General features: G+C 39.5%; 1 protein-coding gene across 1 annotated transcript in view; it reads right to left on the reverse strand.

Annotated features, from left to right (window-relative positions):
- Window positions 1-10,443, reverse strand: part of STMND1 (stathmin domain containing 1) — a 33,535-nt gene extending 23,092 nt beyond the window's left edge. The window contains exons 1-2 of the mRNA XM_006909316.2: window positions 10,363-10,443; window positions 2,119-2,299 (exon numbers count right to left, since the gene is read on the reverse strand). Coding sequence (XP_006909378.2) covers window positions 2,119-2,299; window positions 10,363-10,443 — 262 coding nt within the window. The remainder of the gene's footprint in view (window positions 1-2,118; window positions 2,300-10,362) is intronic.
- Window positions 10,444-13,580: the final 3,137 nt, after the last annotated feature.

A 13,580-nucleotide genomic window follows, 5' to 3' on the forward strand; every position in this document is an offset into this window, starting at 1 on the left:
ATTGACTCAGAATCCAGATATAATAAGGGAAAAGATAGATAAATTTTAGTACATTAAAATATTTTGCGAAGTCAAAAAGACCCATAGTAAATGTCAAATATAGATATCACATACTTACTGCTCTGATGTACTAAGCAGGATACAATATAATTTTTGGTATTCTTGCTAAAAATGCATAACCTGGACCTAGTCATGATGAACTATCAGACAAACCCAGACTAAGGAGCATTTTATAAAACAGATGACCTATATTTCCAAATATATCAAGGTTATAAAATACAAAGAAAAGTTGAGGGATTGTTCCAGATTAGAGAATAAAACCACATGACAACTAAATTAAACATGTGATACTAGAGTAGCTCTTGAACCAGAAGTTTATTTATAAAGGACATTTGTGAGACAATTGACAAAATCTAAATATGGTGCGTAGGCAAGCTAATAATACTTCATTAACGGTATTTTCCTGATTCAGATCCTTGTATTGGGATTTTGCAAAGAATGCCTTTGTTTTAAGGAAATACATATCAGTGTATTTAGGAGTAAAGTATCATTATATCTGTAACTTACTCTCAGAAAAAAAGACACCTGTTTATGAGAAGGAGAGGAGGAGATGGAGGGGTGAAGGGAGGGGCGGGGCAATGAAAATACAAATGTGGTACGATGTTAACAATTGGGGAATCTTGGTGAAAAAATAGAGCCATTTCTTGTTTTTTTTTTGTTTTGTTTTGTTTTTGCCAATTTTCTTCAATCTGAAGTTATTCAAAATAAATTTTTTTTTTCCAAAGGAAATATCTAGGAAATGTTAGTGTAAAACTTGAAATTTTTAACAAATATGCTCTGTAGATGTGAAGAGCAGGGATGCAACAAGGACCCAGAGGGGAAAGTAGGCAGAGAAAAAAATATAAAACATAGGACACTAGTTCTTATTCATTCTGTGGTGAGATCTTTCTTGAAAACTAATTTACACTACATTTTTGAACATCTGCTTTGGTAATTCATTCCCTCCCCAAGCTGGTCTCTCTTAGCATTGTCCTGCTTACCTGTGGCCCTCCCATACTGCTTTCAATAGTGTAAGGCTGACAGGGCTGACTGTCTAAGGGCACAACAAGTCCCTGTCCACTCCACGATCTGTAGTCTGTTAACACAACAGATATTGAGCATTTGTGTTGCAGTCTAGGAGGGATTCTCATCAATAAAACTACCAAAGTAAACAATCTATGTGCTGGTCCAACACAGAGAGGGAGGGAGGGGCCGCATCTGCACTGCAACTCCTGCCTCCTACCTCATGCTCAGAGATCATGTCTCACCAAATCAGAAGCATCAGACGAGGGCTAATATGAAATCTGTGATAACCTGAGTGTGCATGAAAGTCCAAGAAAAAAAATCTCACTTATAACCTATCTATTTTCTAATTCTAACTTGAATCTAGGGAAGAATCTATAGCGAAGAAGAATGAAATGAAAGCCTTCCCCCTAAATAAAACAGAGTGCTTTTCCTTAAGGTCTGCTAAGTTCAATTTGTTTCAAAAGCTGATAAAATAAAAACAAAAGTTGTTATATCAACCCCAGTTGAAGTGGGTAACCCCAGTAAAGTGAAAAAACACGCCATAAGAAAAATATTTAGAAACAAATAGGTTCAAGGGCATACTAGGTCATAATTACTTCTTTCATGTTCTTGAAAGATTCTTTCATTGTATATTTGCTGATATTTTGGATGGGGAGAGACAGGGGGAAAAGTTTGATGCAAGTTTTATGTATTTTTTCAAATGTAGAAATTTCCCTTGGAAAAATGTTAACATAATGGGAGTTTAAAGGAATTTAACCAAAGCTTCTGCAACTCCTATTTCCAAGGCTTACTCCCAATCATCAATAAGTCTCTTACTTAAGGAAAAAAAAAAAGATGGTTCAATTACTTCATTGACAAGAAGATTAATAGTTAGCATTATTTACTCCCTTAAAAGAGGCCTAAGGCTAAATTCTAATGTCTTAGAGATAGGGACCTGGCCATTTAGACTACACCCTGGCCCACAAATCTGTGATTAAAGAGTCACCAAACACATGTGAAATATATTTAGAGAAACAGTATTTTATGGAAAGCAACATGAATGGGGGCTTTTACCTGAATTAATTCTCCCGTTTCTTCCATTAGGAGATGGGGAACTTTCTGGAATGGTTCCGGGTAAGCTTTCCAACAGCACCTGTTTATCCAGGCCTTTGGGGCTGCCCGCAGTGTCCTTGAGCAGTGCAGCTCCAATCTGGGGGCTACAATTCTCCTCAGAATAAGTCACACCAACATCAGCCTGTGAGAAGTGAATGGCTTTGTGAGAGTTCAGATTTCTTAGGAAATGATTTCTTAGAAAATTTAAACCATGTCACAAGATCTACTTTGTGAATATTTAGCCAACTAGTATCTGTGGGAAGCTGACTAGTACCTAGCAACCTGTAGATGTTACCTTATATGACAAAAGGGACCTTGCAGATGTGATTAAATTAAAGCCCTTGAGATGGCAAGATTATCCTGGATTGTCCAGGTGGGCCCTAAATGTAAACATGAGTGTCTTTATAAGACAAAGGAAGGGGGAGATTTGACTGCAAAGGAGGAGAAGGTGATGCGATGATGGAAGCAGAGACACATTTAAAGATGCTACAGTTCTGGCAGTGAAGATGATGCAAGGTCCACCAGCCAAGGAATGTAAGGAATGCAGCTCTAGAAGCTGGCAACGACAAGGAAGAGGATTCTCTCTTCAGAGGCTCTGAAAGGAACCAGCCCTGCTAACATTTGGACTTGAGCCCAGTGGAACTGATTTTATACTTCTGACCTCCAGAACTGTAAGAGAATAAAATGATGTTATTTTAAGCCACTAAATTTATGTTAATTTATCATAACAGCAATAGAAAACCGACATACAGTTAACCCTTGAACTGCATGGAGCCACTTACACACGAATTTTTCGATAAGTACAGTTAGCCCTCTGTATCTGTAGATTTCACATTTGTGGATTCGATCAACCATAAATTGAAACAGTATTTTTGATCTGCAGTTGGGAATCTCCAGATTTAGAGGGCCAACTATATGCTTTGTTCTGCACCATTTTGTATAAGGGACTTGAGCATCCTCAGGTTTTAGTATCTGCTGTGCAGTGTGTGTGTGTGTGTGGGTGTGAGTGTGTGTGTGTGTGTGAGAGAGAGAGAGAGAGAGGGTGGGGGTGGGGACAAGTCCTGGAACCAATCTCCCATGGAAACTAAGGGATGACTGTAACTAAGTTTTTGGGGAGTCAAAATTAAACAGATTTTCGACTGCAGGGGCATTGGATCCCTTAACCTCCTATGTTTTTCAAGTGTCAATTGTAATATCTATTATGAATGATCAAGTATAAGCTATTATGCTGAGCATTCGGAAGGATATCAACATGAACAAATTTATAATCATCAAACGTGAAAAGTAAAAATGCCGTTGTTTAAAAAGTTTTTTTTAGATGAAATCATCTTCATTGTTTTTGCTGATTAAAAAAGTAATCAGCCTCATAATAATAAATAATTTAATGGTGGAGAGTGGTCATTTATTTGATGATTGCATTCCAGTACTCTACACCACAATTTATTTAACCAAATACTGGAGGATATCTTGGTTATTTCTAACGTGTCAATATAATAAACAGTGCTGGCATAGTATCTGTGTATATACATCAGTCTGAATTCACCCAATCATCCCATGAGGATAAATTTCTAGATGAGGACATGCTGGACTAAAGGATACATTTTCTATTAATTTGATGAGGACATGCTGGACTAAAGGACATGCTGGACTAAAGGTACATTTTCTATTAATTTGTATTTCCAGAGGGCCCTCCATCAATCCTGCACTGACTTGCAGTCCTATTTCTCCTTTTAAGGATGTCTATTTCTTCATACCAAAGTTCTGCTGCTTGTAAATAGATCAAAACAGTGTAAAAAAGGGCCCGTATGTGATTTAGTAACCACTAACTCCAAAATGCTGGTCAGTGTTAAATATTTCATAGTTCTACAACAAAAGAAGAAAAATGGGAAAAACGTAGTGAGTTTTTCATGAAGCTAAATTAATTAGATTTAAAGAACTGGCATTTATTTTGAGAGGAAATATATTTCAAACACTAATATGTTCAGAAAAACTTTTCTCATACCTCCTGTAACTACCATGTCCCCTCTTCCCCAGTGCTGGCCTTTCGTTCATTGCTTGGTTTACAACTGTCCCACTACTCATTCAATGGAAGCTTCTAGTAGATGTCATGAGCCAACCTCTTCTCTATTTAAGATAACACAAACCAAAGGAAGTCTCTTCAGTGTCCCAGAAGAAATAAGAACATAAGCATCTTCTACCAAATATTGTAGTCTAGCTATTCTTCTTATGTTTATTGAGTTTACATTTTTGGCCCAATGAGTGTTCTTTCTCTCCCCCGAGAAGGGCCTCAGGACTCTGCCTTCCAACTCCTGCCCTTTGTCAAACAGCCCTGTTACACTGATACAAGTTTGTATCTTGTTGAGTGTAGTGAAAGATGTTAAAAAGATGTTTGAATTGGGTCTTGATGAATGAGTTTCCAGGGAACAAGGAGGAAAGGTCATTCTAGACAGAGGAGAAAGCATACACAAATGAAACAATATTGTGTGTCTATGAACTTGAATTATTCCAGTGTAGCAGAAACAGATTGAGATAGAAAGTAGTAGGGGCTGAGGTGGGGACAAGAAAAGGAGTTTGATTTTATTTTGAATGCAACAGTAGTCCTTCATAGGACTTTCAAATGACGTATTACTGAATTGTACACTTGAAACCTATATAATTTTATTAACCATTGTCACTCCTACAAATTTAATGAAAAAGAAGTTTTCTGTCTATTTAATTTCACTTATGGCATTAAGCAGTTTCAAAAATACAGAGATTTAATTTAATTAAAAAATACATGTAAGTAAAATGAAATGATAGAGTGTGTTTCTTAGAAAGATCACTCTTGAGCTAATGCAATGGCAGGAATTGAAGGAAATAAGGAAGGCACAGAACAGGGCAGCCAGTTATGACTATTATTGTCCAGGTGAGATTTCTTGAAGCACTTCAACCTTTGAAGTCTCTCAGAAGCTAAGTAGAAATCACAATAGCTAAATTACGGTGGCTCCCATCACTCTCAGGTTGTTACAGTTGAGCGAGAGATTCTCCCATGTCCACCGGGAGACTCACATAGCACCTCACCGCCATGTTTACATAACATGATCACTTTAGCTAAACCAACATCAGTTTATTGTGTTGAGGATTAATTAGTTCTGTGGCTCAGGACTACATGGGAAAATAGAAAAAAACCCCAAACGACTGAATAAACAAAGTAAGGAAACAAAAACTCGACCGATCTGAAATATGAGTCAGCACAAGACAAAGCCTGAGAGCAACTATGTGCTTTTTTCTTTCTCCATCTGTCTTTCTTCATAACACAGTTTTACTGCCTCTCAGTTTTACAGATAACATATTATACGTTATTATATTATTATACAACAATAATCATTATGTTAGACAGGGTCTTCTTTTTCTTTGTTACATGTAACACATATATGTTTGTTTTGTTTTTGTTGTTACATATAACGAAGGAAAAGAAGAACCTATCTGACACTTATCTTTCAGAGGCTCAGAGTTCATATTGAATTTAAAGATCGTTCTGGGCATTCTTTACACTCTTGCCAAATAAACTATCAAAAACAAATATCTGCAGTGATAGATATTTTCACAAGTTCATTTTGTTTTGCAGATCTAACTTTTTTTGAACCCAGTGAAGCACTAATATTGCTGATTTAATAACAAAAACAATAAACAAAACACCCATATTGGAGCTAAGAGCAAATTTGGATATTTTCGATCCAAAAGGTATCTTTTCAGTCAACTGAAAGTCTGAATAGATTTAAATGCCACAACCCTGAATGACCTCCCAATTGTTTTATCAGAGTGACTAATCCAGGTCCTTAGCAAGGAGCCTTATCCATTTTTGCTTATTTAGATACAATCTGCCTTAATGCTCTGTTAGTGACCAAAACTTAAATTATAGCAAATGAAACATAATCTTGCAGCATGAAATAACACACACCAGCCTTCAGTTTCCAGAATAGAAATTTAAGGTTTTTTTCTTCTTTTGAAAACTAAGGATGTCTTTTAAATATCTTATCTATGTGCAACACATTCTGGAAATTTTAATCCAATTTTATAATCTAGACTTCGGCACAGACGTAGTCAAAGACCAGAGATACAAATTAATTAGATCTATGGCTCTTGGGGATATGTCAAAACAGTTTTCTTGTTCTGTCTGTGCATGTAGAGTTTATCTTTTCACACCAGTAAGAAGTGTATCTGTAATTGTACTGGGAGAGGGGGAGAGGAAATGGGTAGAAGGTTTAATTTTTTTCCTTGAGATGAAGTTGTAGCAGAAGCTAATGTAGAACATGTTTCTACATTTTGCATCAATTTTAATTTATACTTCATTGTCTTGGTGATAAAATTTTATCAATTTTAGACAAAATTAAAAAGCCATTATTTTCAAGCTAACAGCTAGCTATACATAGGCATCATCAGCATTCCAAAAAAGGTATTGATTTTAACTATGGACAGAATTTTGTTTGGTTTGGTCTGGAAGCATTATATGTGTTCTAAAGCTTTTGGAAAACAAATCTTCCAAACATCTTGGGAGAAGTCATTTGTTAAGACTCCCTGGAGCTTAAACCTTCTTAATTCAAATTATTGGCAGAAACATTTTATAAATACATTTGTCTCCAGACATATAGGAAAAAATTGTTCTTCAAAATTTAATCTTTTTTTCTAGTTTACTTTTAATGAATGAAATAATAAATAGCAACTCTTCAAAAAAAAAAGTCAGAAATAGGTTCTAAAAAATCAAACTTTAAGAAGCATTCATTCTCTTTAACGGACAATAAACAAGAATTTTCTTGTCAAATATTAGGGGAATACTGTGAAGGATCTTTGGAGATCACCTATTCCAATATAGCCTGTCCCATTTTATAACAAGCAAGAAACTTTGAGTTAATCATACAGAAGATTTTCCCCAATGAAGAAAAGTTTCCCACTGTTCCTTAGCATTATTTTATTGCAGTGACTTCTTGCCACTTTAGACTAAGGTAAAGTGAAGAGAAAGTCTGCAGGCAGGTCTCCAGAAGTTTGACTGAGAATATTTTAAAGTTGTGCCACCAAGAAACATGAATATTTCTTGCAAGCAAACATGTTCATCTAATTTTGAAGACACTGCTGAACTACTGAACTCTCCGCCTGACGAATTTATGAAGGTAGCGAAAGCAGTATTGCTCTGATAGCTAGAGAGTGTTTAATTAGTAATCATACCTTTCCCAGATCAGATTTTCAAAGTCAAGTGTTTGGGGTGGGAAAAGAGGTATATGCGTGAGTCGACTCTGAGTCTATTTTCAGGTTATTTTAATATTGAATTTTCTCCTTGCTGATCGTCATTAGTCTAGTCACACTATGAGGAGATAGGCAGACACTAAGGGATGGGAAGAACTGAGAGGGATATGCAGTCACTAAAGAAATATTCATTAGTGCCTGGTCTGCATCAGGCACTGTAATAAGCACTAGAGGTACAAAGATAAAAATAGTCCTGTCCTCAAGAAGATCATAATAGTTTGGAATGAGAGGCAAACATGGGAACAAATAAATACAATAAAATGTTTTGAAATGTGATAGGAGAAAGCATAAGGTCAACTCTGCCAGCATGGTGGCAGGGAAGAGGAAAAGAATGGTCTTGAGTTGACTTCAAAAACAGGTACATATTTGCATGCAGCCCAAGAAAAGGGAGAAGGGAAAGTCTGCAAGGAGAGGAAACAGTGATGCGAGGCATGGAGACAAAAATAGAAGGGGTTTGGGGAACAACGAGTAGTAAGGTGTGACTAGAATATGAATGGGGGGAGCGATGAAACTAGAGAATTTGACAGGAGTCAACTTGAGGATGGCTTAGGAAAACATGATAAGAATTTAGGATTTGATCTTACATAGATATGTGTAATAATAATAATAGTAATAACTAATATTAAGCACTTATTCTGTGTCAGGCATTGATATGAGTTTACATGAATTGAGTTTACTTAATCCTCATAACAACTCTATAAAATTGCTATTATTAATCACCCCCATTTTAGAGATAAGGAAACTAAGGCACAGGGAGGTTAAGTAACTTGACCAAAACCACCCAAATCACCAGTAGTGAGTCTAGAAGTCCAACCAAGGTAGTCAATTTCTTAATCACTGGTTGGTGTGCTGACTTAATGGGCTGGTAACTTTTTCAGCAGAGGTTGATATAATCCAATTTTATTTTAGAATGATCACTCTGGAGGTCATGTGAAAAGTTGAAGATGGAGGACAGGTGGGAGTGGGTCGTGGAGGAAGGATCCAGGGAGACCAGTTTGGAGCCCATGCAAGAGGCAAGGACTATCTCACCCCTGAAATTCAGGAAGAAACCCAGAAACCCTCTTAGGCCTTGGGGAGGCTTGGCCCAGAGGAACCTGGTATATTTGACACCTGTAGAGCTTGCTTTTTTAGCATTCTCTCTGGCTCTACACAACAAAATTATTTTGGTAGTAACCATGGAACAAATGACAATGGCCAGAAAAGAAACAAAAATAGTAAAAATTTCTTCTATAGAAGTCTTATAATACATAATCACACCAGTAAAATTTAAAAAAAATAAAGCTTTTTGTACAAAAAAGGGAAGGCACAATGGAGTAAAAAGTGTTCCCTTATGTAAGAATATAGTCCAAAGCCATAATGAGTAAAGATGACCAAATTGTTGCCAAGAAGCCCATGAGTCTAAGAGGGAGAAGAAGCTTTAAACAAACATTTACCATGTGATAAGGGAGCATCACAGAGGTGGTGTTTGGGCTCAGTACCAAAGGATAGATAGGAATTCATCAGGCAAACTGGGAATGGGGCCAGGGAAGGGCACTCCTGGAAGAAGGAATGGCGGGAAAGACATGCAGTGCCATGATGCCTGGAGGAAGCAAGCACTACAGGTTCTTGGTATGGCAGATCTGAGGGTTCATGAGTGAAAGGGACTGGACAGGAGAGGATGACATTAGAAAGACTAGTGGAAGCAAAAATCAACAGTTTTGCACACCCCAGGGAATATTTTCTTAGGAAGAGAGGTAGCAGTGTGGGAGGTAAGACTAGTTGGGGTGGTGACGGAAGAGGCAGAAAGACTCAGGAAAAGGTAATAAATAGGGCCCTAAATGCAGACAGTGGCAGTTGGGATGTAAAGCAAATGTTTTCTGCGGGCCTCTCCCAGGGCAGCAGGTACTAAGCCTGGGTCTCAGCCTCTCCTAGACCCTGGTTTGTTTTTTTGACTTCAAGAGCCCAGCAGATGTGCCTCACACAGAGTAGGTGCTGTAATTGGCACTGAATAGTGTCTTGCTCACTGCCTGCTAAGATAAAGTGTGTGCTCTTTAGACTGTAGTTCCAAAAATGCTCTTTAGTGAGAGTGACCATAAATCCTGGTTTGCTGCGACAGTGTGGGCTTAAATCAGGCTGTCTGGGCAAATTTATTAATAGTGTTCTCTTCCTCTCTTAAAAGTATCCTGCTTTTGATGATAAATTACATGGTAATATTATCTTTGGGTAACAATTCCTGAAGAAACCCTTGTGGGTTCCTGTTCTGCTTGTGAAATCTTGATGATAATGAGGATGGGAAGAAATCATGGACCTCATTTTTTTCTGGACCATTCCTCCATGCCCTGCCCTGGGAAAAATTCTCCTTTGTGCCTCCAGAAGAATTAAGGGGGATTCAACCTTGAGGGAGAGTGGAAAGAGTATTGGAATGAGACTTTTCAAGATTAGGTTCTGTCTCCAGCTCTGCCCTCAAACAAGCTGTGCAGACTCAGACAAGTCCTTTTTCACCTCTCTGGGCCTCAGGGTCTTCATGTGGGAAGTGAGAGGACTCAGCCAGATGGCTTCTAAGATCTCTTCCAGCACTAAGTAATTCCCAAAGGGCCCACTTTCCGGAAGCCAATAATACATGGCAGCTCCCAGGTACTCTCACCAGACCTTAAGAATCATTGCCAATCCCAGCTCTGTGCAGATCGCAGAACTCATCCAGTTATTCCTGCCTCTGCCCTGGGGCGTGACCACCTTCGCTAGCTCCTAAAACACAAAAGACTCTCAAAGCTAGTTCTATAGCAGCAGGAGTCCCAGTTGGATAAGACAGCAGTTAAACACTGGCTGAATAAAGCGGCTCCCAACACGCCCACTCCACTGCCGTGAGTCCCATCAGACCCTCCTCCAGCCAACTCCAGCCTCCCCCAAGTGTGGCAACAGTCTTTATGCCCTTTTTGTTTGTTTTACCTTGAATCCCTCTTCCCAGCCCTTCCTGGGCGCGGGGACGCATCTCTGCTCCTCCGCAGGCTGGGAAGGTCCGCAGCCCATGCTGCGCTCTGGGCGCTCCTCCACCGGCCCCGCTCTGCGGTGCGCCCCCGCGGGCTCCCTGAAGCGCCCCTGAGCCCCAGCGCCCCGCGCCCTGCACTCCGTGATCCCTGCGCCCCAGCGCCTCCGCGTCTCCCACCTCCCGCACTTAAAGGCTCCAAAGGCAGGCGCTCAACATCTGCACCTGGGCAGTTGCCGGGAACTGTTGCCACAATAAACCGAATCACGCGAACCTGGGAACCCAGAGGCTATGGGACTTTCGTAACTGAAACTTGGTAGACCGTCTAAATCACAACTGGGATGCAAATTGCAGCCCTCTCCAGAGCAAAGTGAGAGGAGGGCCTGCTGCTGGCCGAGTTCATTTTTAAAGTACCGTTTTCGTAAGCATCTTTTGGGGACCTCTGCTTCGCGCCCCCCCCCTTACTTTCTAAAGGACACGCCTCCACCCCCAACCCCGGTGCCTGGGCTGCACACTCGAATTGTTGGTTTTTGTGCTTCAGACTCCGTGGAGACTGTGAAGGCGATTGTGAGGAAGGCGACGCAGGAGTCCAGTCGGCGGAAGCAGCTCTTGAGGACGGGTGGCCAGACGGCAGTGTCACAGGGCGGCCTCGGGAGGGGACGGTCACACAAACAGAAATCCAGACACTTAGAATCATAAACAGCTCAGCAGCTGCAAAACGGGTCGTGAAAATCATTTTTTTATGGAAGATGCGTTTTATGAGCTATTAGGAAAGGACATGGATATGCATATTTCTTTCAGAGAATTAAATTAAAACGGTGTAATCCTTCATACAAGGCAGACCAGGCGGACTGCTCAAATGAGCATCAAGTTGTTCTTTTCTGGATTTTTTTTTCTTTTTCTATTTTCAATCAATTTTTATTTTTGAGAATTTAAAAAAAAAAAAGGATCTGAAAAGGATTTTAGAGATCATCGACCAACCCCTTATTTTACAGACTGCAAATTTAGGCTCAGAGAGATTGAGTGACTTGGATTGATACAGGGGGTGGGAAAGGCGAACTAGTTAAAGAGGGATCTGAGATGAGGGACCTGGTGACCTGACTCAGTCCCTCCACATAGCCACACACCAGGAAAACACTAGTAAGAATTCTTGGAAACGTAAAACCGTTGGATTCTTCTAAGGAAATTAATGGTTGGCTCTGTTATAAGAAGCTGATTATTTACTTTATAGCATTTGTACTCATTTTACTCTCCATCCTTACTGCTTGGATGATGTTGCCTGTCAATTTTCCTTTTACTAAAAGTGAAGAATAAGAAAGACAAGATGAAACTCAAGTCAAAGCATTATAATTATTGAGCAACACACATTAAAAGTTTGTGAATAAATAGTCAAAACAAGGCTGAGTGGTATTTGGGGAACACCTCTGAAAGTATTGACTCATGGTGCAATAAGTTGCATGCAGTTTTCCATCTGGAAACTGGAAAATTCTCAACTAGAATACTCCAACACAGAAGATACCTATAAAATGTTCTTGAGAAAGTTTAACGAAAGTCTGTAGAATAGATGAGTGAAATTCTGCAGATAACTTTTTTACCATTTTAAGGCAATCTGCAATCGGAGGTTTGCTCGGACATTCATGTGAATGAATGGGGTGATACCCAAATATGTTGTGCAGATATCTTTCGAAGCATCCTATGACCACAGTCCAAAGTCATGAAAATGCCTTTTTCTAAGAATGGGTTAGCCTGCTCATATTGTCTTATGAAAGTGGATTGTCAGGAATATTTGGACCTGCTTGTTAAACACAGCCATTATTAAAATTTAGATTATGTAAACTTACAATGTAACTAGTTCTATTAAAAACAAAGGTAACGAATACAACCCATCAGTTCCTAATTATTTTATTATAACATACTATTATTGTATTTTTGAGTTTATTTACATCCGTTGTATCTGTATGATGGAACTGTCATGTAATGATGCACTACTGGGTATCTCTTCCCAAGTCCATGTTCTGTGACATCACATTGGTAGTCTGAAATCAGACAAGGTGGAAATATATGCACTATGAAAATCAATGAATGCTACAAATCAAGGCTTTCTCCCCCCACTCCCCAAGCTGGTTATTAGACATCCACCATCACATCACTGCATTTTCCCTTATATTCCAGAATGCCAAAGAATAGTTCTACTGTTTACCCTTCTCTGCACTCCTTTGTCTGCAGTGAAGTGGCCCCTGGCCACCCCTACCTCTGACCACGGAATGACAGTGTGTCATTTCCATGTCTCCCTCCACACTGGAGCTGGGACATTGCACGGAGGCTCTGTGCTCTGGTTCCTTAACCAGAGAGCTCTGGTCTTGCATAACCTGTTTCCACCTTGAGGACCGCTAGGGGGAAAAACCCTCGGATTCTCAACAAAACTGGGCCACCACTTGCTCATTTTAAAGTTTGACTACTATCCTTGATTTTTCTCTTCGGTTTTGAATAATCTCGAGAAGCTTAATTCTCTGCTTCCCTCCAGTACGTTTATTCAAGTCTGAGGGTTGTCTTGAGCTTTTTTCCTCTAGAGTGATAAGGATATTGTGAAGAAAGGTGACTCTCAAACTTTTATGTGCATACTCTTGGTGGAGTTCTTGTTAAAATTCAGATTCTGATTCAATAGGTTTGAGGCAGGGCCCCAAATACCACATTTCCAAGAAGCTCCCATCACTGTTGGTGGAGGATCACACTTGGAGTAGAAAGGGCATAGAACATATGTGAATATTAAATCATTACTTGAAAAAGCAGGAAAGAAAAAGGAAATGTGGAAGGAAGGAGAAAGAAGTGAGGAAGAAGATGCTGGGGAAGAATTAAAATAAAGTCTATTAGACAACCAAGTATAGAGGAAAAGAAACTGACTTCATGTTACCAGGTATTCCCAGTCTAGGAAGCACCTTGATGTGTAAAATTACAATTGGGAGCCTTGTTTCCTGTCCCTCCACCCTGGTGGAGAAGGGATCTTTATGAGTTAGTGGGTCAGGGTGAAGAAGAAAAGAAAGCCCTTTCTTGCCATTACCCAAGCTCTGGAGTCACTTTTCCCCTCTTTTCTCTGTTCTGAGAGTTACACTTTCCTGGATGGTGGGTAAACCAGAATGCTGAGAAGTCTCCTAGCAGCACTGACAGCATTAGCACATCAGGG

The sequence above is a fragment of the Pteropus alecto genome, unplaced genomic scaffold, assembly GCF_000325575.1.
Source record: "Pteropus alecto unplaced genomic scaffold, ASM32557v1 scaffold121, whole genome shotgun sequence".
NCBI lineage: Eukaryota > Metazoa > Chordata > Mammalia > Chiroptera > Pteropodidae > Pteropus > Pteropus alecto.